Raw genomic sequence first — 22,124 nt, 5'->3', positions numbered from 1 at the left:
TGTACTCTACTGCCCTCTATCTGAAATCACAGACACAACAAAGAGCCTTACCATTCCTACTGTAGACATGAATGCAATGAACTCACATTTGGAAGATCTCTCATGTCATTGATGATAGACTCCAAGATGGATGACAATGTCACCATTGGGTCTGTCCGGCGTCGGTGGATGGACTTATGAGGTCTCTAAGGAGAAACGAGAAATCAGAGTACTCCATTAGGTAAGAAAAACAAAAAAATAGTACTTTCTGGTTACAGCCTACAAATCTTGTGATGAACAGTATGCATAATTTTCAGGGCAAGGCCAAAGGGAGAATCTAAGGCTGTGCCAGAGCCATGGGTTAGAGGGCTGGAGTAATCAATGAGAATCCCATCTGGTCAGAAGGCAGCAATGCAGATACTCACATTTAAGTAGTCACAGTGAACAGTGGTTCCAACTCGCCGTTTCTTCTTGGGAGGAAGTTGCTGTTTGGGGAACTTGAGAACCAGAGATTTTCTGCGAACCTCATCTGCACTGTAATCAATAACACTTTCATAGCATTAAGTCCGTATCTCTAGTCCCCAGAAAAAAAAAAAACGACTACAATGAAGAAGTCCAAAGTACCTGAGCATGAGCCTGGGGAGGAAAAAGCCAAACCAAAGGCCAGATATCCACATTCTAAGGCTCAGATCAGGCAAGGCCTCATATGATCTCCAAATAATAAAGAACTAGGCAAGCCACAACTTCACCTCAGTTTCCTATTTGGAAGATAAGGGAACTGGGATAAAGGAATTTCAAGAATCCTTCCAGCTCCAACATTCTACTTTAGGGTTCAAGGGTTAGGAAGCTGAACTTACTTACAATGGAAACAAGGAAGAAATTAAAATTTGGTTTGAAATAAAAATGAGTTTTAGTTTCCCTCGATCATTAAAAGACCATCCACCTTCTTCCTTTCCGTTGCATAGAATCAAGAGCCTACATTTTCCTTTTCTAATGTGCTTCAAAACATACTATTACAGATACTGATAAATTAAACCAAGAATGGAAAAGAGTCCCGAACTTAATAGGAGTGATTTATAATATTGTACATCTGAAATTTACATTATATACCAATTTTACCTCAATAAGAAAAAGAACAAATGAATATAACTATGTATCAAATTGATTATAAAAATGACACACAAAAAATCATTCAAATATATTTTAAATGTAATACGCTGACTGCACAACTTCAGTGGCATATAGCCTAAGGACAACAAACTAGAGCAAACACCTTGAATCTAAAGATTTAAAGTCTTGTTGTCAGTGGTACTGGTATTGTAATTCTCAGACTATTTTGTACATAACAGATGTACAGACAGAGCAAATGATTCAACATCTTGATGCCAGGAACCAGAGAAAGGATACAAATATGAATGGGGGAAGAAGAGGAAGACTCTGTAGATATAATTTGAATTGGAGGTTTTGATATGAAGGTTTTGATATGTGATTTGCAATATATATTTATTTCCTAGTTCCGTCCACTAAAAGCCTAGAAGCAAGGACATCTCAGTGGCAATGAGCATACTTAACACCTAAATCTTGGTTCTAAATACCATTCCCCAATAAAAGGAACCAGGGCTCTTTGAAGAAATGGCTGATTCTAGGTCTTGAACAAGGAAATTTCAAGGACAGCCTAGAACATTTTGTGTTGGAAAGCAAGTAAGTTCTCACAAGGACACAGGATCTGGCTTTAAGAGGTCAAATTTGAGACAATATGGGGATCACAATTAAAATAGTGTTAATACAATGGAGTACTATGTGGCAATGAGAAAGAATGAAATATGGTTTCATTCTTTGTAGCAACGTGGATGGAACTGGAGAGTGTGATGCTAAGTGAAATAAGCCATACAGAGAAAGACAGATACAATATGGTTTCACTCTTATGTGGATCCTGAGAAACTTAACAGAAACCCATGGGGGAGGGGAAGGAAAAAAAGAAGAGGTTAGAGTGGGAGAGAGCCAAAGCATAAGAGACTCGTAAAAACTGAGAACAAATTGAGGGTTGATGGGGTGTGGGAGGGAGAGGAGGGTAGGTGATGGGTATTAAAGAGGGCATCTTTTGGGATGAGCACTGGGTGTTATATAGAAACCAATTTGACAATAAATTTCATATATTAAAAAATAAATAAATAACATAAAATAGTGTTAATAAATTATATTACACTAAGTTTACAAAAGGAAGAATTTCAGAATCCATAGTAATACTCAAACAAAAAGGAAAAAAGAGCTCTTCTTTATAGAATGCCAGTTAATGTAGAAAGAATGCTATAATTAGAAAAACCATGGTTTTGCAACCCTCAATGTAATAACTGAGTTAGGCAGCGATCATCAACGGATGCTACACTACAGAGAGAAAGATTGTTAGGGAACAGGATATTCACCCACGTGCTAATTACAAAGAGAAAAACATATCTTTATTATAAGAGAGTTCTGGGGACCACCACTTAAACAAAATGATCAAAATAGTGAGAAAGCCTGACATTACATGCTTCTTGATGTGGTGCAGTAAGTACATATTATCACCTATGTAGTAATCTTGCCAAAGACATTTAATCCAAATGTGATCAATGAGAAAACAGACAAATCCAGAATATGGGATATCTTAGGAGACAACTGGCCTGGACTCTTCAAAAAATTCAATGCCATGGAAACCAAAATAGGCAGAGAGAACAGTTCTAGATTAAGAAGTATTCAAAATACTTAATGTTTGAACTGGGATTGGATCCTAAACTGGAGGTGGGGCAGGCCAAAAAGGACACTAAGACAACCAGAGAAATTTAAATAAGAACCAAATATTAGATACTACTGACCCAATGTTAATTTTCTTAGGTGTAATGGTATGTTATGTCCTTAGTCTTAGACAATGTGTGGTATTTATGAGTGAAACAGCAAGATGCCTGCAACTTATTTCCAAATAGTTCAGCAAAAAAAAGTTTTAGATACATAAAAATGAAACAAACGTGACAAACATTAACTGTAACTTTAGAGGAATGATACACTCTATTATTCTTTCAACTTTTCTGTAGGTTTGCAAGTTTCTAACTAAAAAGTCAGGGAGAAAATGTTTTTTAATTTAAAAACTTCTCCACTTGATTATCTGTTACATTCTCTGAGAGCAAGAGACAGGTAGGGATAACATAGTTTATGTCTCCTTAATCTTTCTGGGTGGTCCATTATCAGAACACTGAGATTAGGGCGGGCGCCTGGGTGGCTCAGTCAGTTAAGCATCTGACTTTGGCTCAGGTGGTGATCCCGCAGTTTGTGGGTTCGAGCCCTGCACCAGGCTCTGTGCTGACAGCTCAGAGCCCAGAGCCCACTTCGCATTCTGCGTCTCCCTCTCTCTCTGCCCCTCCCCTGCTTGTAGTCTGTCTCTCTTTCAAAAATAAACAAACATTAAAAAAAAGAACACTGAGATTAAGGACTACAAATATAGTGAGTGCCTGGAAGTACTCTATGCCAGGCACTGTACTACATGCTTATATAACCTCTCGTTTTACCTTCACAACTACGCTGGTAAAGGTGGTTTTATTTCGTAAATAAGGAAGTGGAGACTCAGTAAGTTAGGTAGCATGCCCCAAGGCAAGCAGGAGAGCCTAAGGAGTGCTTTATGACAAAAGACCATAATTTTCATTACTGGAAACAATTACTGAGGAAAATCCATCAAAACGCCTATGCCCTCAGTTCCACTTCATATCAACCCCTGCCCCCCTTCAACCTCCGACAGATCTCTCCACAGCGCTTTCTGTGTGCTCTTACCTCTCAATCAGCTGTTTCCCCAGGACGATCTTGGTCCCTTCAACCTTGATAAGTTCTTCATTATCATTATGAATGACAGTCTTTTCCAGCTCCTCCTCCTGCTCCTCGGTCATGGCAACAGGGTTGGAGGGTGGAGCATTTGTTTGATAGTAGAGGGGGCAGAATTTGTTTGTCCTCATGTGCCCAATGGCACCACAAGCCCCACACTTCAGCTGCAAAAGGGAAAGTATCAGCGTGTCAGAGGTAAACAGGCCATGTGAGATTCGCTTTACAAGACACATAGAAGGCAGGAGAGAAACAAAGGCAGGTGCAGAACTTCTGTTGTAACAGAACTGTTCTACACCTTTTAACCAGAAGCCACTAGACAAAAAGAGCGTGTATGGAAATGACACATTAAAAATAAAATACAGAGGCTGGGCGTTTAAAAAAATTTTTTTTAATGTTTATTTATTTTTGAGAGATAGAGACAGCGTGAGCAGGGGAAGGGCAGAGAAAGAGGGAGACACAGAATCTGAAGCAGGTTCCAGGCTCTGAGCAGTCAGCAGAGAGCCCAACGAGGGGCTCGAACTCATGAACCACAAGATCATGACCTGAGCCGAAGCTGGACGCCTAACCGACTAAGCCACCCAGGCACCCCCAGAGACTGGACATTTAAAAAAAATCAAGTGAGGAAGAAAAGGGAGAGGATTTCTACCTTCAATTTAAGTTGTAAAGTATGAAAATGTTAAATACGCTGGAGAAAGTCTCTTGGAAGCCCAAGGTATATTTCCAGTCCCAAGGAAAAGGATAATACCAAGTCTCTATCTCAGCTTTGCAACTGACCTCAGTTTCATCTGTAAAATAGGGTCAATACTCTGTCATATTTATTGAATACCATATATAAGAAAAGAACTTGAGGGGCGCCTGGGTGGCTCAGTCAGTTAAGCACCTGATTTCAGCTCAGGTCATGATTTCACAGTTTGTGGGTTCAAGCCCCACATCGGGCTGTGCTGACAGTTCAGAGCCTAGAGCCTGGAGCCTGCTTCGGATTCTGTTGTCTCCCTCTCTCTCTGCCCCTCCCCTGCTTGTGTGTGCTCTCTCTCTCACATATAAACAAACATTAAAAAATTTTTTAAAAAAGAAAGGAAGTTGAAAATATTTAAAGACCTCGGTCCATGTTACCAGCAATTTATATTTACTGAGAATTTCAGTTTATAAAGTGCTTCTCATGCATTGTATCACTTACTCCAACAACACTATGAGACAGGTATCGTATTTTATAGAAGAGAAAAACACGTATGGTAAGGTTAAGGTCACAGAGCAACTAAATGGCAGAACCAGAACCCAAAGCCAGATCTTCTGTTTCCAAGTCCATGGCTCTTTCCACTATATCGTAGTTCCCTCATTTTATTGTATACATTACAGTTACGTTGTAGAGTAATATCTGAAATCCTACCAAAGTTATGGAAAGCAACCTGTACTGTAGGTTTTTCTGTTACTTCTTTCAGTATGTACAATTTTTTTTTTTCAACGTTTATTTATTTTTGGGACAGAGAGAGACAGAGCATGAATGGGGGAGGGGCAGAGAGAGAGGGAGACACAGAATCGGAAACAGGCTCCAGGCTCTGAGCCATTAGCCCAGAGCCTGACGCGGGGCTCGAACTCACGGACCGCGAGATCGTGACCTGGCTGAAGTCGGACGCTTAACCGACTGTGCCACCCAGGCGCCCCAGTATGTACAATTTTAAAAAGGTGTGTGTGTGTGTACGCGCGCACACACACATGCACACACAGATGTACACGTAAAAAAATCTATCTCAACCAAACCTATCACAACTCCTAGGAAATATTTCCAACTGATGAAGTATAAAATTAATACCCAATGGCATCAGATTAAGTTGTTGGTACCAGTCACACTAGTACCGGTAACACCTGCCTGACAGCCACACCAACTCAAACTAGCTTTCCACAATACTGCCCTCATTCCCAGTTAGGGAGGATGCCAAAAACTAAGGGAAAAAGTATGCTTTCTTCCTTTGTCTTGTTAGCTATGATTATGCCACATTAATACTTACTTTTAGGTCAGGACGCTCCTTCATTTTTTTGGGTTTCTTCTCAGGAGGACCCTTAAGCTTCTCCTTTTCCTGGTTCCGCTTTAGCCGCCTAAGCTGCTCTTGAATCCTCCGCCGTTCCTTTCGCATCTCTTCTCGATGCTGTTCATCAAAAAGGGCAAACTTTCGACTGAATGACAAGGAGGGAAATAGAACAGGACCATAAGCAAACAAGCCAGGAAGACTGTCCTGACAGCTAAACATCTCCCAACTAAAGTCATCCATCCACACAGAAATAAAAGGGGCTGCCTGGCACTCCCACCTCCCCCGCTCATCAGCCTTCCACGTGCCAGGAGACACCTCTCTCAGAATGAGACATCCTGAGTAATCCTGGAGAGTTCTGCCAACCGACCACAATGCAAAGGACCCAGGTGGAACTGAAGATTCCTTTATTTGGTAGCAAGTCTGAAATTCTCCCTGTGGTTTGGCTCTGTTCAAACTCAAAGGCACCCAGTCAACACAGACAGCCAAGGACAACTGTACAGAAAATCCTGTCATTAAAACTCAAGCACCTACCTCATCCCCCTTCCCCACCTCTTTTTAATCATCCTCCTTATAACACTGGAAAGTGGTGAGTCAAACTCACATGAATTCCTCATCTTTTGTGGTCCGTATGCGTACATAGGCATCAATGACAGCTGGCTTTCGAACTGTCTCACAGCGAACATACTCTTTCCCCTCTTCATCTCGAAATGTGCGATAAATCTTGAGACAACGCCCAGTGGCAGAAGAGTTAAGACTAGTCACAGAAGCTGTGTCATCATCTCTGTGATTGTTTCCTGATGCTGCTGAACCTGCTGCTGCAAGGCAGAAAAAGATTTCCACACATTCCCCCTACCACCCAAACAGTCCTTTTCCTGGAGTTGAGTGGAAACCTCGAAGCTCAACATGTCACAAAAGTATGGTTCTACAGAAAGCATCAACGTCACCACCAGCCCGAAGTATACTGATTTGTCCTTTCCTGACTTCATTTTACCACTGCCAATGTTCCCATTTTTTATTAAGTACAAGAAGTTCTGAAAGGACCTCAAAGAACTGTATGTTTGTTTTAGGGGACAAAAGAACAGTAGCTGTATTCGAAGTCCTCTAAATAGCAAAAGAAAGCCTAAGTAGCAAGTTGCTGATATTCACGTTAAAGAAAAGCACTCAATGGGGCGCCTGGGTGGCCCAGTAGGTTAAGTGTCCGGCTTGGGGTCAGGTCATGATCTTGCAGTTCGTGGGTTCGAGCCCCACGTCCGGCTCTGTGCTCAGAGCCTGGAGCCAGCTTCAGATTCTGTGTCTCCCTCTCTCTGCCCCTCCCCTGCTCACACTCTGTCTCTCTCTCTCTCCAAAATAAACATTAAAAATAAATAATTAAATTAAAAAAAGCACCCAAGCACCAAGGGGGCAAAACTGTCCCAGAGAAACAAGTCCAGAGTCTCAAGGCCTAGAGTGTGCTTCTCAAACTTTAATGTGAATGAATAGGAATCGCCTGAGAATTCTCATTAAAATAGATTCAAATTCAGTAGGGTTTGGGGTGAGGCCTAAGATTCTGCATTTCTAACAAGCTCCCATGTGATGCAGATACTGCTGGTCCAGGACCACACTGATGGAAAGGCTTTATCACATCTTTACAAAGTAGTATGAACACAAAATTACATAAAGCTTTTACAGAGAGGAGTAAACAAAGGAAACACTACTAGGAGTGAGAACAGTCATTCAAATCTTCATCTGGAGTCTTTATCCCCTCTCTCACAGTATCTACATCCAAATTTTAAATTGCCTGCTTGACACCTATACTGGGAAAGCCCTTCATGGGCATCTCAAACTCCACACGTTACTTCTTCCCTTCTCACACCTGGTTCTTTCTCTGAAATTTACTACTTTAATCAATGGGACCACCATCTTCCTAGCAGGCCCAGAATGAAATCTTAGGGTCACCTTGATTTTTCTCTTTTCATTCCCAATATCCTTATCCCAAACCAGTTCAGGCCTTAATCATCCTCACCCTCAACTTCTGCAATTTTTGGTTGACTTTTAACTCTTTTTAGGGTCTAAGACCCCTTTGAGAATCTTCTGAAAGCCATGGATCTTCTCCTCAGAAAAGGCACACTTGTACAGAATTTTACATGTGATTTCAGAGGGTTCAAGGGCAACTCCCCAAATCCATCCACAAATTCTGTATTACAAACTCTTCCTCTCGAGGAGGAATGCCCAGAATGCTCACGTGATGTACAGCACTGCTAGCCCTGGCTTGGACAGGCCTGATACACACGAGAGGCAGGTAGTGGACTGACCAGAGGCAGGTAGCAGACTGGCAGCATGTCTTCCATCTGTGCCCCACAGACAGACCTACAGTCCAGCTTGCAGTAATCGCTCTACCTCATCTACAGGCCTTTCTATACTCATCCCCTATTTCTTCTGCCTCCAGCTTTGCCTCAGTTATTAGTCTGCAGTTAGTTACACTTTTTCGATCCTTCTCTTTCTTGCCTGTGAAGCCACTACCCTCACCCAGTAGCATCCGCTGCAGTTCCTTCCGCTCCTGCTCCTCCCGTTCACGTGACAGCTGAGAGCTGGTTTTCTTATTCTGCAACATGTTCTCAATGTTCTTTCCCATTTCTTCGAAGTCACTGTCTTCAGCTGAGCTGCTGTCTGTGTCGGTTGATAATACTTCAGTCGATGACAAAACTCTAAAAAGAGAAAAAACAATGTGAAGCTAAGAGGAGGGAAAATATGAAAGTGTATAAAGGGCTGAAGAAATACGGTTTTAGGGAAGAGGAAGAAATTGGGAAATCAACCTTAAAAAGGAATACCCCAAATCCACTAAGACATGGGGGCCTTAAGAGAAAAGGGTTCCAAAGTTTTCCTAGACGTCTGTCAATAAGGTCAGTTTGAAATATGAAGCAGCACAGCAACTCTTTCAGAATTGAGAAAAACTGAGAAACATTTTTAATAGTGCAATACCATCCTCTCACAAGTAAAGCCTTCAGAAAAAACACTCGCTATCCCCTATCACCACTGTAATAACTGCCAGAATAGAAGCCACAGAATAAGCCACAGAAGTTGCCACGGAACCTAGAGCTCATACCTAGCACCTCTTGCCAATTCAAAACCTTTACCAAGTTGCTCTGAAAGGAGTAGGTGTCCTAGCAGTATTATGAACAAATACCACCCGATATCTCAGATACCTGACCCCCTAGTCACATGATCAGGTAACCTCCTCTTCATTATAATATACTGTCCAACACCCCTCCCCTATCTGGCTTGGATTTTCTAAAACAAACACACTTGTTCTGTAGGTCAAAGATGCGCTGACACTCCTCTTTGTAACGCTCTTGATGCTCAGCCACAGAAAACCTTGATCCACGGGCAAATTTACTCATGGGCCCCTCTCCAGAGCGGGCCTGTTCTGTTGACATTGTGCGTACCACATCAATCACTTCCCAACGGGACAACTTTTTAATCTACAAAAGAGGTAGACACACACATATACATAAATCATCAGATATTTCAAAGAATAAACCAAGGCACACGCTTAGAGAAATAGACTTACATACATACATACACACATACATATACATACATACATACATACATACATAAATATCATCCAGGGGCACCCTAACAGCTCAGTTAAGTGTCTGACTTTGGCTCAGAGCATGATCTCACTGCTCGTGAGCTTGAGCCCCACCTTGGGTTCCATGCTGACAGCTCGGAACCTGAAGCCTGCTTCAGATTCTGTCTCCGTCTCTCTGCCCCTCCCCTGCTCGCGCGCTCTCTCTCAAATATAAAAAAAAAATTAGAAGTTTAAAAATCACCCAAAGCGGGTTAAACAGAAAGCTTTGAGAAAGCTAACTCCTGAAAAAGTATCCAAGATCCAGTATACTACAACCTACACCACAAAATTATCCACATAGTTCCTTACATCTGCCTCCCACCTTTTCCCTCTATACACAAAGCCCCTAGGAAACTCAAAGTTTCCCTCTTCCATACTCACCTCTTCCTCAGGCACGCCAAATTTTCGTAGAAGCTGCTTGGCATTTTTCAGAGAAAGGCGACGGAGATCTGCATCTGTTCCTGTCACTGTCTTCTTCACGGGCTGAGGCTCCTTATCATCCTACCTCAGACATAAAACAAAAAAGGCAAGAATTGTAATAAGCAGAATCCCTTATAACAGGCATCTAAGTCATCCTGTCAATTAGGTGTTTTCCAGATCCTCCACTCCTTAACTTCCATTTCTTCCTCCCTTGATATTTTAGCTTCTAGGACTTCAGAATAGTCTCACCTTCTGCTGTGTTGGTTTGTTTGGAATCTTGACATAGGAGAATCCTTCACCACACCCTGTAGGATCTGCCACCCCAGTCACCTCCAGGAGACACTTGCCCTTCATGGCAGCAATGAAAGCCCTTGTGGTGTTCCAAGGAGCAGTGCGAACCTGAGGTACAGAAAAAGATTCTAAGGGCCGTGGGAAATGTGCTCTATGTCTAGCCATACTTAGAAGGTTGGGGTGCCTGGGGGCTCAGTTGGCTGAGTGTCTGATTCTCGATTTCAGCTCAGGTCATGATCCCAGGGTCATGAGATGAACCTGGGTCATGGGATGGAACCTGGGTCAGGCTCTGCACAGAGCATGGAGCCTGCTTAAGATTCATTCTCTCTCTCGCTCCCTCCCTCCTTCCCTCTCCCCCCACCCCCTGCCCCTCTGCCCTGCCTGCTCTCTCTCTAAAAAATAAAAAAATTGGGGCGCCTGGGTGGTTCAGTCGATGGAGCATCTGACTTCTGCTCAGGTCATGATCTTATGGTTCGGGAGTTTGAGCCCCATGTTGGGCTCTGTGCTGACAGCATGGTGTGTGCTTCGGATTTTCTCTCTCCCTCTCTCTCCACCCCTCCCCTGCTCGTGTTCTATCAAAATAAATAAATGAACTTAAAAAATTTAAAAAAGGAATTTAAATACAAATCAAGATGTCAGTCAGCAGAAGGAAGAATATGTGGAACACTGGGGTACCCTTCAGTCTCATATCCCTTGGGATATACTGAGAGTTCTCAAAGATAGTGTAGCCACCCTCACGATGCTCAAAGAGGTTACACTGATGATGCATTTGATTGCCCCATTGCTCAAATGGCTTCTTTAGAATGACCAACATATTCTATAATTAAATGATAAGCATGCTTTACAAAGCACTGGCCTTAACTCTAGCAGCACCAAACCAAAGTCCATTCTACCTCTGCCACTGGTTTGATCAAAAATGTCAGTCCTCTTCGGAGACCCTGAATAGGATTTACTGACTGCTGCCAAATAAAGACAAGAGGAATGTGCTTGTCCACACAGACCAGTTAAGAGTATATACATGATTAGCTAAAAAGTGGCCAATTCTATTCAAGATTCAATCCTGAAGGCTACTTAACAAAATCTTTAATTTCTGAAATTCTCAGACATCCACTCATTTTTTCACTCCAACCCCAAAAGAACACCACGACTATGTTTCTTCACTCACTCTGACCTCACTACAATCATTCACTGATTTAACAAATATTTTTGAACATCTACTATATTCCAGGCACTACTTTCTCACGGATCTCCTACTAGTGAGGAAGAGACAAATAACCAACCAAATTCAATACTGCACCACCAGTGCACTGACAGAAAAGTAAAAAGTGCTACCTGTACATTAAGAAGGGAAGAGTGATGATCCAATATGAGTAAAGGGTGGGAGTGAGGACAAGAGTCGGGGCAAGCTTCCAAAAGAATACAAACTGCAGGGGCGCCTGGGTGGCTCAGTCGGTTAAGCGACCGACTTCAGCTCAGGTCATGATCTCAAGGTCCGTGAGTTCGTGCCCCACATCGAGCTCTGTGCTGACAGCTCAGAGCCTGGAGCCTGCTTCGGATTCTGTGTCTCCCTCTCTCTCTGCCCCTCACCTGCTCATGCTCTGTCTCTCTCTGTCTCAAAAATAAATAAAAACATTAAAAAAAAGAATACAAACTGCAAATGAAGGTAAGATAGTAGAGGAGTGTCGAGATCATATTCTAGGTAGAGGGAAGAGCAGTTGCAAAATCCCAGAAGGCAACAGAAAGAAATTTGGGAGACGAAGTGAACTTTAGCATATTTGGAGCTTAGAGTACAAGATGGGCAGTGGCAGGATATGAAAGGAGGTTAGAATTACATACAAGACCCAAATCATGTAGCTCCTTGTAAATAACATAAATAGCTTCTAAACGAAACAAGGACCCAAAGGAAGTCTGTGGGCAAGAAAGTCATATACACGATCAAAATTTTGTTTTAATTTTTTCTTTTATTTTTTTAATGTTTACTTACTTTTGAGAGAGAGAGTGTGAGAGATAGAGAAAGAGAGAATGAATGGGAGAGGAGTAGAGAGAGAAAGAGAGAGACAGAGAGAGAGAGAGAGAGAGAGAGAGAGAGAGAGAGATTTTGAAGCAGGCTCCAGGCTCTGAGCTGTTAGCACAGAGCCTGATGTGGGACTCGAACTCATGAACGAGATCATGACCTGAAGATGGATGCTGAACTGACAGAGCCACCCAGGCGCCCCTTAAATTTTTATTTTAAAAAGTCATTCAACTTAAAAAAAATGGTGCTGGAATAATTAGACATTCATATGCAGGAAAAAAAAAACCTTAATCTATACCTTGCATCCTATACAAAAATTAACTCAAAATGGATCTAAATATAAGATCTAAAACAATAAAACTTTTACAAGAAAACATAAAAGAAAATCTTTGCAACCTTGAGTTAGGTAAAAATTTCTTAGATACAATATCAAAACCACAAGCAACAGAGAAAACTGACAATTTGGACTTCTGCTCTTCATAAAACACTGTTAGAACAATTAAAAGACAAGCCACAGCCTGGGAGAAAATCTTTGCAAATCACATACCCAATAAAGGAGTCAGACCTAGAATGCATTTGAGAACTCTCAAAACTCAGTAAGAAGAAAATAAGCAACCAATTCAAAATAAAAGCGGACTTAGGCACCTGGGTGGCTCAGTCAGTTAAGCATCCGACTCTTGGTTTTGACGCAGGTCACGATCTCACAGTTCATGAGTTCGAGCCCTACGTCAGGCCCTGTCTGCACTGACAGTGTGGAGCCTGCTTTGGATTCTCTCTCTCCCTCTCTCAAAATAAACAAACATTAAAAAAATGTTTTAAGTGGAGTAAAGAGATGAACAGGGGCACCTGGGTGGCTCAGTCAGTTAGGTGTCTGACTCCTGACTTTTTTTGGCTCAGGTCATGATCTCACAGTTTGTGGGTCTGAGCCCCACACTGGACTCTGCACTAGCAGTGCAGAGCCTCCTTTGAATTCTCTCTTCCTCCCTCTCTGCCTCTCCTCTGCTCATGCGCTCTCTCTCAAAATTAATAAACTTAAAAAAAAAGAGATGAACAGACACTTGAGCAAAGAAGATATCTGGATGGTAAATAAGCACATGAAAAGAAGTTCAACATCCTTAGCCATTAGGGAAATGCAAATGAAAACTGCAATGAGAGACCACTTGAAATCTGATGGAGAGCCATGATAATAATTTTTTTAAAAAAGGAAAAATAACAAGTGTCGATAAGGATGTGGAAAAACTGGAACTATCATACACTGCTAATAAAAATGTAAAAATAATTCAAGTCACTGTGGAAAACAGTCTGGCAGCTCCTCCAAAGGTAAAACACAGAATTACCATATGGCCCAGTAATTCTACTTTTAGGTATTAAACCAAGAAAATGTGTCCCTATCAAAATTTATACAGAAATATTGATAGCACTTTTATTCATAACAGCCAAAAACAGGGGACAACCAAAATGTCCTCTCATAGGTGATCAGCTAAACTGTGATATTATGGAGCACTACACAGCAATAAAAAAGAACAAATGATCAATAACCTGGATGAATCTCCACATAATTACAGAGGAAAAGAAGACAGACAAGAAAGAATATATACTTTCAACAAATGATACTGGAAACATAATATCCATGTGCAAAATACTGAAGCTGGACCTGTACATTACACCATATACAAAAATTAACTCACAGTGGGTCAAAAACCTAAGTGTGTGAATTAAAAATATAAAACTCATGGGGCGCCTGGGTGGCGCAGTCGGTTAAGCGTCCGACTTCAGCCAGGTCACGATCTCGAGGTCCGTGAGTTCGAGCCCCGCGTCGGGCTCTGGGCTGATGGCTCAGAGCCTGGAGCCTGTTTCCGATTCTGTGTCTCCCTCTCTCTCTGCCCCTCCCCCGTTCATGCTCTGTCTCTCTCTGTCCCAAAAATAAATAAACATTGAAAAAAAATAATACGGGATAGAAGGAACATACTTAAAGATCATAAAAGCCATTTATGAAAAGCCCACAGCTAACATCATCCTCAACGGGGAAAAACTGAGAGCTTTTTCCCTGAGATCAGGAACACGACAGGGATGCCCACTCTCACCGCTGTTGTTTAACATAGTGCTGGAAGTTCTAGCATCAGCAATCAGACAACAAAAGGAAATCAAAGGCATCAAAATTGGCAAAGATGAAGTCAAGCTTTCGCTCTTTGCAGATGACATGATATTATACATGGAAAATCCGATAGACTCCACCAAAAGTCTGCTAGAATTGATACATGAATTCAGCAAAGTTGCAGGATACAAAATCAATGTACAGAAATCAGTTGCATTCTTATACACTAACAATGAAGCAACAGAAAGACAAATAAAGAAACTGATCCCATTCACAATTGCACCAAGAAGCCTAAAATACCTAGGAATAAATCTAACCAAAGATGTAAAGGATCTGTATGCTGAAAACTATAGAAAGCTTACGAAGGAAATTGAAGAAGATTTAAAGAAATGGAAAGACATTCCCTGCTCATGGATTGGAAAAATAAATATTGTCAAAATGTCAATACTACCCAAAGCTATCTACACATTCAATGCAATCCCAATCAAAATTGCACCAGCATTCTTCTCGAAACTAGAACAAGCAATCCTAAAATTCATATGGAACCACAAAAGGCCCCGAATAGCCAAAGGAATTTTGAAGAAGAAGACCAAAGCAGGAGGCATCACAATCCCAGACTTTAGCCTCTACTACAAAGCTGTCATCATCAAGACAGCATGGTATTGGCACAAAAACAGACACATAGACCAATGGAATAGAATAGAAACCCCAGAACTAGACCCACAAACGTATGGTCAACTCATCTTTGACAAAGCAGGAAAGAACATCCAATGGAAAAAAGACAGCCTCTTTAACAAATGGTGCTGGGAGAACTGGACAGCATCATGCAGAAGGTTGAAAATAGACCACTTTCTCACACCATTCACAAAAATAAACTCAAAATGGATAAAGGACCTGAATGTGAGACAGGAAACCATCAAAACCTTAGAGGAGAAAGCAGGAAAAGACCTCTCTGACCTCAGCCGTAGCAATCTCTTACTCGACACATCCCCAAAGGCAAAGGAATTAAAAGCAAAAGTGAATTACTGGGACCTTATGAAGATAAAAAGCTTCTGCACAGCAAAGGAAACAACCAACAAAACTAAAAGGCAACCAACGGAATGGGAAAAGATATTTGCAAATGACATATCGGACAAAGGGCTAGTATCCAGAATCTATAAAGAGCTCACCAAACTCCACACCCAAAAAACAAATAACCCAGTGAAGAAATGGGCAGAAAACATGAATAGACACTTCTCTAAAGAAGACATCCGGATGGCCAACAGGCACATGAAAAGATGTTCAGCGTCGCTCCTTATCAGGGAAATACAAATCAAAACCACACTCAGGTATCACCTCACGCCAGTCAGAGTGGCCAAAATGAACAAATCAGGAGACTATAGATGCTGGCGAGGATGTGGAGAAACGGGAACCCTCTTGCACTGTTGGTGGGAATGCAAATTGGTGCAGCCGCTCTGGAAAACAGTGTGGAGGTTCCTCAGAAAATTAAAAATAGACCTACCCTATGACCCAGCAATAGCACTGCTGGGAATTTATCCAAGGGATACAGGAGTACTGATGCATAGGGGCACTTGTACCCCAATGTTCATAGCAGCACTCTCAACAATAGCCAAATTATGGAAAGAGCCTAAATGTCCATCAACTGATGAATGGATAAAGAAATTGTGGTTTATATACACAATGGAATACTACGTGGCAATGAGAAAAAATGAAATATGGCCTTTTGTAGCAACGTGGATGGAACTGGAGAGTGTGATGCTAAGTGAAATAAGCCATACAGAGAAAGACAGATACCATATGGTTTCACTCTTATGTGGACCCTGAGAAACGTAACAGGAACCCATGGGGGAGGGGGAGGAAAAAAGGAAAAAAAAAAAAAAAAAAAAGAGGTTAGAGTGGGAGAGAGCCAAAGCATAAGAGACTGTTAAAAACTGAGAACAAACTGAGGGTTGATGGGGGGTGGGAGGGAGGAGAGGGTGGGTGATGGGTATTGAGGAGGGCACCTTTTGGGATGAGCACTGGGTGTTTTATGGAAACCAATTTGGACAATAAATTTCATATATTATAAAAAATAAAAAAAAAAAAAAAAATAAATAAATAAATAAATAAAAAAAATAAAACTCTTAAAACATAGAGGAAAAGCTTCATGACACTAGAATTGGCAATGATTTCTTGGATATGGAGCCAAAAGTATAAGCAACGAAAGAAAAATTAGATAAATTGGACTGTATCAAAATTAAAAACTTCTCTGCATCAAAGGATACAACAGAATGAAAAGGCAACCTACAGGATGGGAGAAAATATTTGCATAGCGTGTACCTGATAAGACATTAATATCCAGAATATATAACGAACTCCTGAAACTCAATAACAAAAAAAAAAAAACCTGATTCAAAAAAGGGCAATGAACTTGAATACACATTTCTCAAAAGAAGATCTACAATTGTCTAATAAGCACATGAAAAGATGCTCAACATCACTAATAATTAGGGAAATGAAAATCAAAATCACAATGATATATCACCTCACACCCATTAGCACGGCCACTATCAAAAAAATAATAAATAACAAGTGTTGGCAAGTGTGGAGAAATTGAAATTCTTATATACCATTGATAGGAACATAAAATGCTGCGGAAGCTTTGAAAAAAACAAAGTCTGGAGGTTGCTCAAAAAATTAAAAAATAGAACTACCATGTGTTCCAGTAATCCTCTTCTGGGTATATACACAAAAGAACAGAAAATAGAATCTTGAAGAGATATTTGTACAACCACATTCATAGCAGCACTATTCACAATGGCTAAGAGGTGGAAGCAACCCAAATGTCCATCAATGGTTGCATGCATAAATAAAATGTGGTATATACATATAATAGAATATTATTCAACCTTAAAAATGAAGGAAATTCTGATATATGTCACAAGACGGATGAACCTTGAGGATACTATGCTAGATAAAATAAACCAGTCACATAAAAACAAATAGTGTATGATTCCACTTAGCTGGAGTACTTAGAGTAGTAAAATTCATAAGAGACAGAAAGTAGAATGGTGGTTGCAGAGGCTAGGGAGGGAGGAATGGGGACTTGCTGTTTAATGGGTAACAGAGTTTCAGTTTTGTGAGATGAAAAGAGTTCCAGAGATTGGGCATATGACGGCGTGAAATGTACTGAACGTTACTGAATTGTAAACGCTTTAAGGTTAAGATAGCAAATTTTATGTTATGTATATTTTACCACAACTAAAAAAATGAAAGAGTACTTATTATATGAGTCCATTTATCTAAAATTCTAGAAAACGTGGGGCGCCTGGGTGGCACAGTCAGTTAAGCTTCTGACTACGGCTCAGGTCATGATTTTGTGGTTTTGTGAGTTTGAGCCCCGCATCAGGCTCTGTGCTGACAGCTCAGAGCCTGGAGCCTGCTTCGGATTCTGTCTCTCTCTCTCTGCCCCTCCCCGGCTCACGCTCTGTCTCTCTCTCTCAAAAATATATAAACATTAAAAAAATAAACAAAATAAAATTCTAGAAAATATGAACTGATCTATAGTGACAGAAAGCATCAGTGGTTGTCAGGGCACAAGGAGGGTGACGAGAAGGGAGGAGACAGAAGAAAGGAATTTCAAAGGGACGCAAAGAAACTTTTGGGGATGACAGATATATTATCTTGTTATGAGGATTCACAGGTATACACATACATCAAAAGACAAATTGTACGCTAAATATGTGCTGCTTATAGCATGTCAACCTTATCTCAATAAAGCTGTTTTTTAGAAAAGGATAAATGGGGAGTGCCTTGGTGGCTTGGTCAGTTAAGCGTCGGACTCCTGATCTCAGGGTTTTGAGTTCAAGCCCCACGTTGGGCTCTACACAGGGCGTGATGCCTAAAGAAAAAAAAAAAGAAAAGGACAAACAGGACACACTAATAAAAATCAGTGTAAAGTCTTACCTCATCATCAATCTTCATCTGGAAATCTTCCTCATTTTCTTCTTCTGGAGCAAAAAAGGACTTCTCACCATAGCCAGCATCCTGAAAGAGCACAAATCTACGCATGTAAACCAATCAATAAATTAGAAAAGACAGAGTACAAGTTTCACTAAGTACCAAGTATAGAATATATGAAAGTAAGCTTTTGCACAGAGAATAGATTCCGTAAAGTCTTCAATGTATCTATCACCATTCTACATCCTTACTACACTTCAGGGTACTTGCCAGCTGATATATGGATAGGTAAGACCCATAAAAGAAGACAGAGGTGCTCATTACTGCAGACTCAGTAACTCAGTGGTCTAGCTGCGCTATCCCACTCCAGATCTAGGGGATAAGGACACTGTGCCTTCTCGAAAGCACATGTCTGGCATCATCATCTCAGCCCACCTGGAAAGCCATGGAAAACAACTGAGAAGTCTTCCCTGTTTACATGCCTGTCTTACAAAGAACGAAGCTTAAAGTCACCACCCAAATGGATGCAACAATATGCCCTAAGTCCCTCATTAAGCCTTCCCGCTGATACTCAGCTACACTGTAGTTTTCCTCAGCACCAATGTACACCGAGTTCCTTACATAGTTTGAATTTTCAAATAAATGGTTAATAATCTAGTAACCATCACTTCTAAGTCAGTGGGGATAGGCTTCAGCCTCATCTCTCTGGGAACGATCCATAGGCAGAGGTAGTACATAGGCTTCAGCCTCATCTCTCTGGGAACGATCCATAGGCAGAGGTAGTACCCAAGAGGAAAGTGTTCACCTTCAGCCGCTGCTCTGCCGCTATCATGCTGTAATAAGCACAGCACTGCTCTGGAGACACCATAGCTCTGATCTCCTCTTCAGTTGGTAAACGAAAATCAGATTTCAGCACCCACCAATTTGAGTCCATCCCTAGAAAAAGCAGAGAGAATGAGATGGTGCTGAATTCCTAAGGCACTTTCCTCAGCAGCAAGAAGGATAACAAACAGGGGTGCCTGGGTGGCTCAGTCGGTTAAGTGTCCGACTTCAGTTCAGGTCATGATCTCATGGTTTGTGAGTTCAAGCCGCACGTCGGGCTCTGTGCTTATAGCTCAGAGCCTGGAGTCTGCTTCAGATTCTGTGTCTCCCTCTCTCTGCCCTCCCCCACTCATGCTCTGTCTCTCTCTTAAAAATAAACATTTTCTAAAAATTAAAAAAAAAGAAGGATAACAAACCAAGACCAAACCACGCAATGTCCCATAAGGTCTAGCCATGAACTCCAAAGAACACCCCTGCTGCTAGGTTCCCTCCATCTCATGTAAGACATCCAACACGCAGTGAACTTCTTGGTAGGCCAAATCAAAAAGTAATCAGAGCCTCCATCATTAGAAGATTTGCTACTTCCTTCTTTTGATGACTATCAATTTCTAATTCTGGTAGTTATATACTGATCCTTTAACCGTGAGCCTGAATTCTTTTCCTGGAAAGAGGCAAAGAGAACAAATAATTAGGCGCAACTGATGACCTGTGCGTTTGAAGTCAGCGCAGAGCTTTAGCCTCTTCCGGATGCTACTTTCTGAGTGAGAAGGAAAGGCTTTTTTGATATCTTCCATTCGGATCCGCCGTGGCCGATCTTTACTCTTCCAGAAGAGGCGGTAAATAAAAACCTGCCCAAAAAACAAACATTTTTCATTCGGCAAAGGAAAAATAAAAGTCCTTGCCAGGGCTCCTTCCCCTGCTACGCTCCTATGTGTTTTGATCTTTCCTGATGTGCCCCCAAATCCACATACCCTATTATGTGCACCCGGACCCCCTCCCTATTCTCTCATTCTTACCTGGAGAAAGTCTCGAATATGTGTATTAGCCCTTTTGGAGTTGGGCCCAGGAACTTCAAACAAGGGGCACTGCTGGCCAACCACAAAAATATCCACTAATTCTCGAATATAGTAACCTTGTCTTGTTCGAATGATAAGGAAGTCCGTTTCTGGCATCTTATGAAGATAAATTGGGGCACGAAAAAGATTGTTCTCAAAGGCCTAACAAAAGTAAAAACACAAAAATTATATACAGAGAAGCCCTAGGAAATTCAGTGAACAAATGAGAAAGGAAAATCAAGCTTGTTTGCTCTCCATCCCCATAATGCCATCTAAAATCTCTCCAGTAATATAAACAAACTGTAACATGGAATGTCAAACAGGACTAGAACAGTAACTTTTTACCCACTGGCTGTCTTTAAGAGTCAGTAGTAGGGGCCCTGCCTGGGTGGCTCAGTCAGTTAAGCTTCCAACTTCAGGTCAGGTCACAATCTCATGTTTCGTGAGTTCGAGGCCTGCGTCAGGTTCTGTGCTGATGGCTCAGAGCCTGGAGCCTGCTTTGGATTGTCTCTCTCTCTCTCTCTCTCTGCCCCTCCCCTGCTCGTGCTCTGTTTCTCTCTCTCTCTCTCTCTCTCTCTCTCTCAGAAATGAATAAACATCAAAAAAAAAAAGAGTAGTAGGGAAACTACAGGATTTGGATTCAGATGACACTGGCTCTGCTACTCACTGTATGAGTATCTCTGAGGTTAACTGTCCTTATTTACAAAACAGAGATAATTTAAAATGCCTATAGCTTGTAGGATTGCTGTGATTATATATGAAAATCACCTTGTAAACTAACAAGTATTCTATTACAACCCTAGACCCCAGTATAGCCTGACATAGTGTAAGATCAAAACATTTGTTAAATAAATTACTAAAATGACAAAAACAAAAATAAATGAAGGCATGCTGGAAAGACAGACTAAATACACAGGACAGAAACATTTGACAGAAACATTTGAGCTTTTTTAAGTAGCAACCATATGGGGATCAACTGTCACACGAAGCCTGTGACTCTAAGGAAAGACTTCTCAGAAAATCAGACAGGAGGACAGAGAGACCTTCAATGTATGGATGAGTATAGAAAATTCTAAGTGTGGGAAAAAAAGAAAATTGTAAGTGTGAAATGGAGAGGAAAAACAGCATTACAGAAGATAAAAAGGATCTTCAAGAGACTATAAAAGTAGTCACAGAAGAAAGGGAGGGATTGGTAGAAAATCTCAACAGAATGTGAACAGGGAAAGGAAAGCCAGGAAAAGTATAAACATAATACTCAAAATCTGGAGGGAAATGGACGATGAATGTCAAGGATAAAGAAAACAATGGGCTCTGCAGATGCTTTAGGGGAATAAGCAATAGTAGTGATAGAATGTAATTAGGATTAGGGGCGCCTGGGTGAGTCAGTCGGTTGAGCGTCCGACTTCAGCTCAGGTCATGATCTCGTGGTTCATGGGTTCGAGCTCCATGTCAGGCTCTATGCTGACAGCTTGGAGCCTGGAGCGTGCTTCGGATCTGTGTCTCCCTCTCTCTCTGTCCCTCTCTCGCTCGTGCTCGATCTCTCTCTCTCTCAAAAATAAATAAACGTTAAAAAAAAAATTTAAATGCTCAAAAAAAAAAAAAGAATGGAACTAGGTATAAGAGGAAGGAAAATGATTAAGACTACCAAGAGAAATTAGGTGGAGGACAAAACACAAGGTAGTGCTAGAGATGTCCTCACATCATTGTGTGTGTGCCTCTGTACTTCCCCTTAACAAAACATGTATAAAGCTAGGTTACCAGAGGGCCTCTCTACACCCATCAGAACAAAGAGGTAGGTAAAAATACTTCCACCGTGGCCAGGGACTATAAATGGCATGGTTCAGGTGTGGTTTAATACTCAAAATGACACCAATAAAAACACACCAAATGCACAGAGACAAATTAAATATTAATTAACTACAGTAAATTATTAATCCCATTTTGACTTCCCTATGCCACCCAGATGTTTCTGGACTTCTTACCAGTGTATATTTTCAAAAAACTATTTCAAATTTAGTTTACAACA

The 22,124-nt window shown here is 41.2% G+C and overlaps 1 protein-coding gene across 14 annotated transcripts in view; it reads right to left on the bottom strand.

Annotated features, from left to right (window-relative positions):
- Positions 1 to 22,124, bottom strand: part of TAF1 (TATA-box binding protein associated factor 1) — an 85,701-nt gene that overhangs the window by 50,429 nt on the left and 13,148 nt on the right. For 10 of the 14 annotated variants that reach the window (XR_006711037.1, XR_006711038.1, XM_045472319.1 and 7 more), the window contains exons 15-27: positions 20,060 to 20,260; positions 19,750 to 19,891; positions 19,027 to 19,157; positions 18,228 to 18,308; positions 10,132 to 10,281; positions 9,844 to 9,963; positions 9,135 to 9,310; positions 8,358 to 8,536; positions 6,454 to 6,667; positions 5,832 to 5,997; positions 3,778 to 3,989; positions 405 to 513; positions 87 to 185 (exon numbers count right to left, since the gene is read on the bottom strand). Coding sequence is in view for 12 of the 14 variants with exons in the window: in XM_045472319.1 (XP_045328275.1) it covers positions 87 to 185; positions 405 to 513; positions 3,778 to 3,989; positions 5,832 to 5,997; positions 6,454 to 6,667; positions 8,358 to 8,536; positions 9,135 to 9,310; positions 9,844 to 9,963; positions 10,132 to 10,281; positions 18,228 to 18,308; positions 19,027 to 19,157; positions 19,750 to 19,891; positions 20,060 to 20,260 (1,980 nt within the window). In the remaining 2 variants the exon portion in view is untranslated. The remainder of the gene's footprint in view (positions 1 to 86; positions 186 to 404; positions 514 to 3,777; positions 3,990 to 5,831; positions 5,998 to 6,453; positions 6,668 to 8,357; positions 8,537 to 9,134; positions 9,311 to 9,843; positions 9,964 to 10,131; positions 10,282 to 18,227; positions 18,309 to 19,026; positions 19,158 to 19,749; positions 19,892 to 20,059; positions 20,261 to 22,124) is intronic. The other 4 variants (XM_045472312.1, XM_045472314.1, XM_045472316.1 and 1 more) reach the window with 1 other exon arrangement.

The sequence above is a fragment of the Leopardus geoffroyi genome, chromosome X (genome assembly GCF_018350155.1).
Source record: "Leopardus geoffroyi isolate Oge1 chromosome X, O.geoffroyi_Oge1_pat1.0, whole genome shotgun sequence".
Taxonomy (NCBI): domain Eukaryota; kingdom Metazoa; phylum Chordata; class Mammalia; order Carnivora; family Felidae; genus Leopardus; species Leopardus geoffroyi.
Note: the sequence above shows the minus strand (reverse complement) of the source record. Positions and strands in the feature narration are given on the sequence as shown.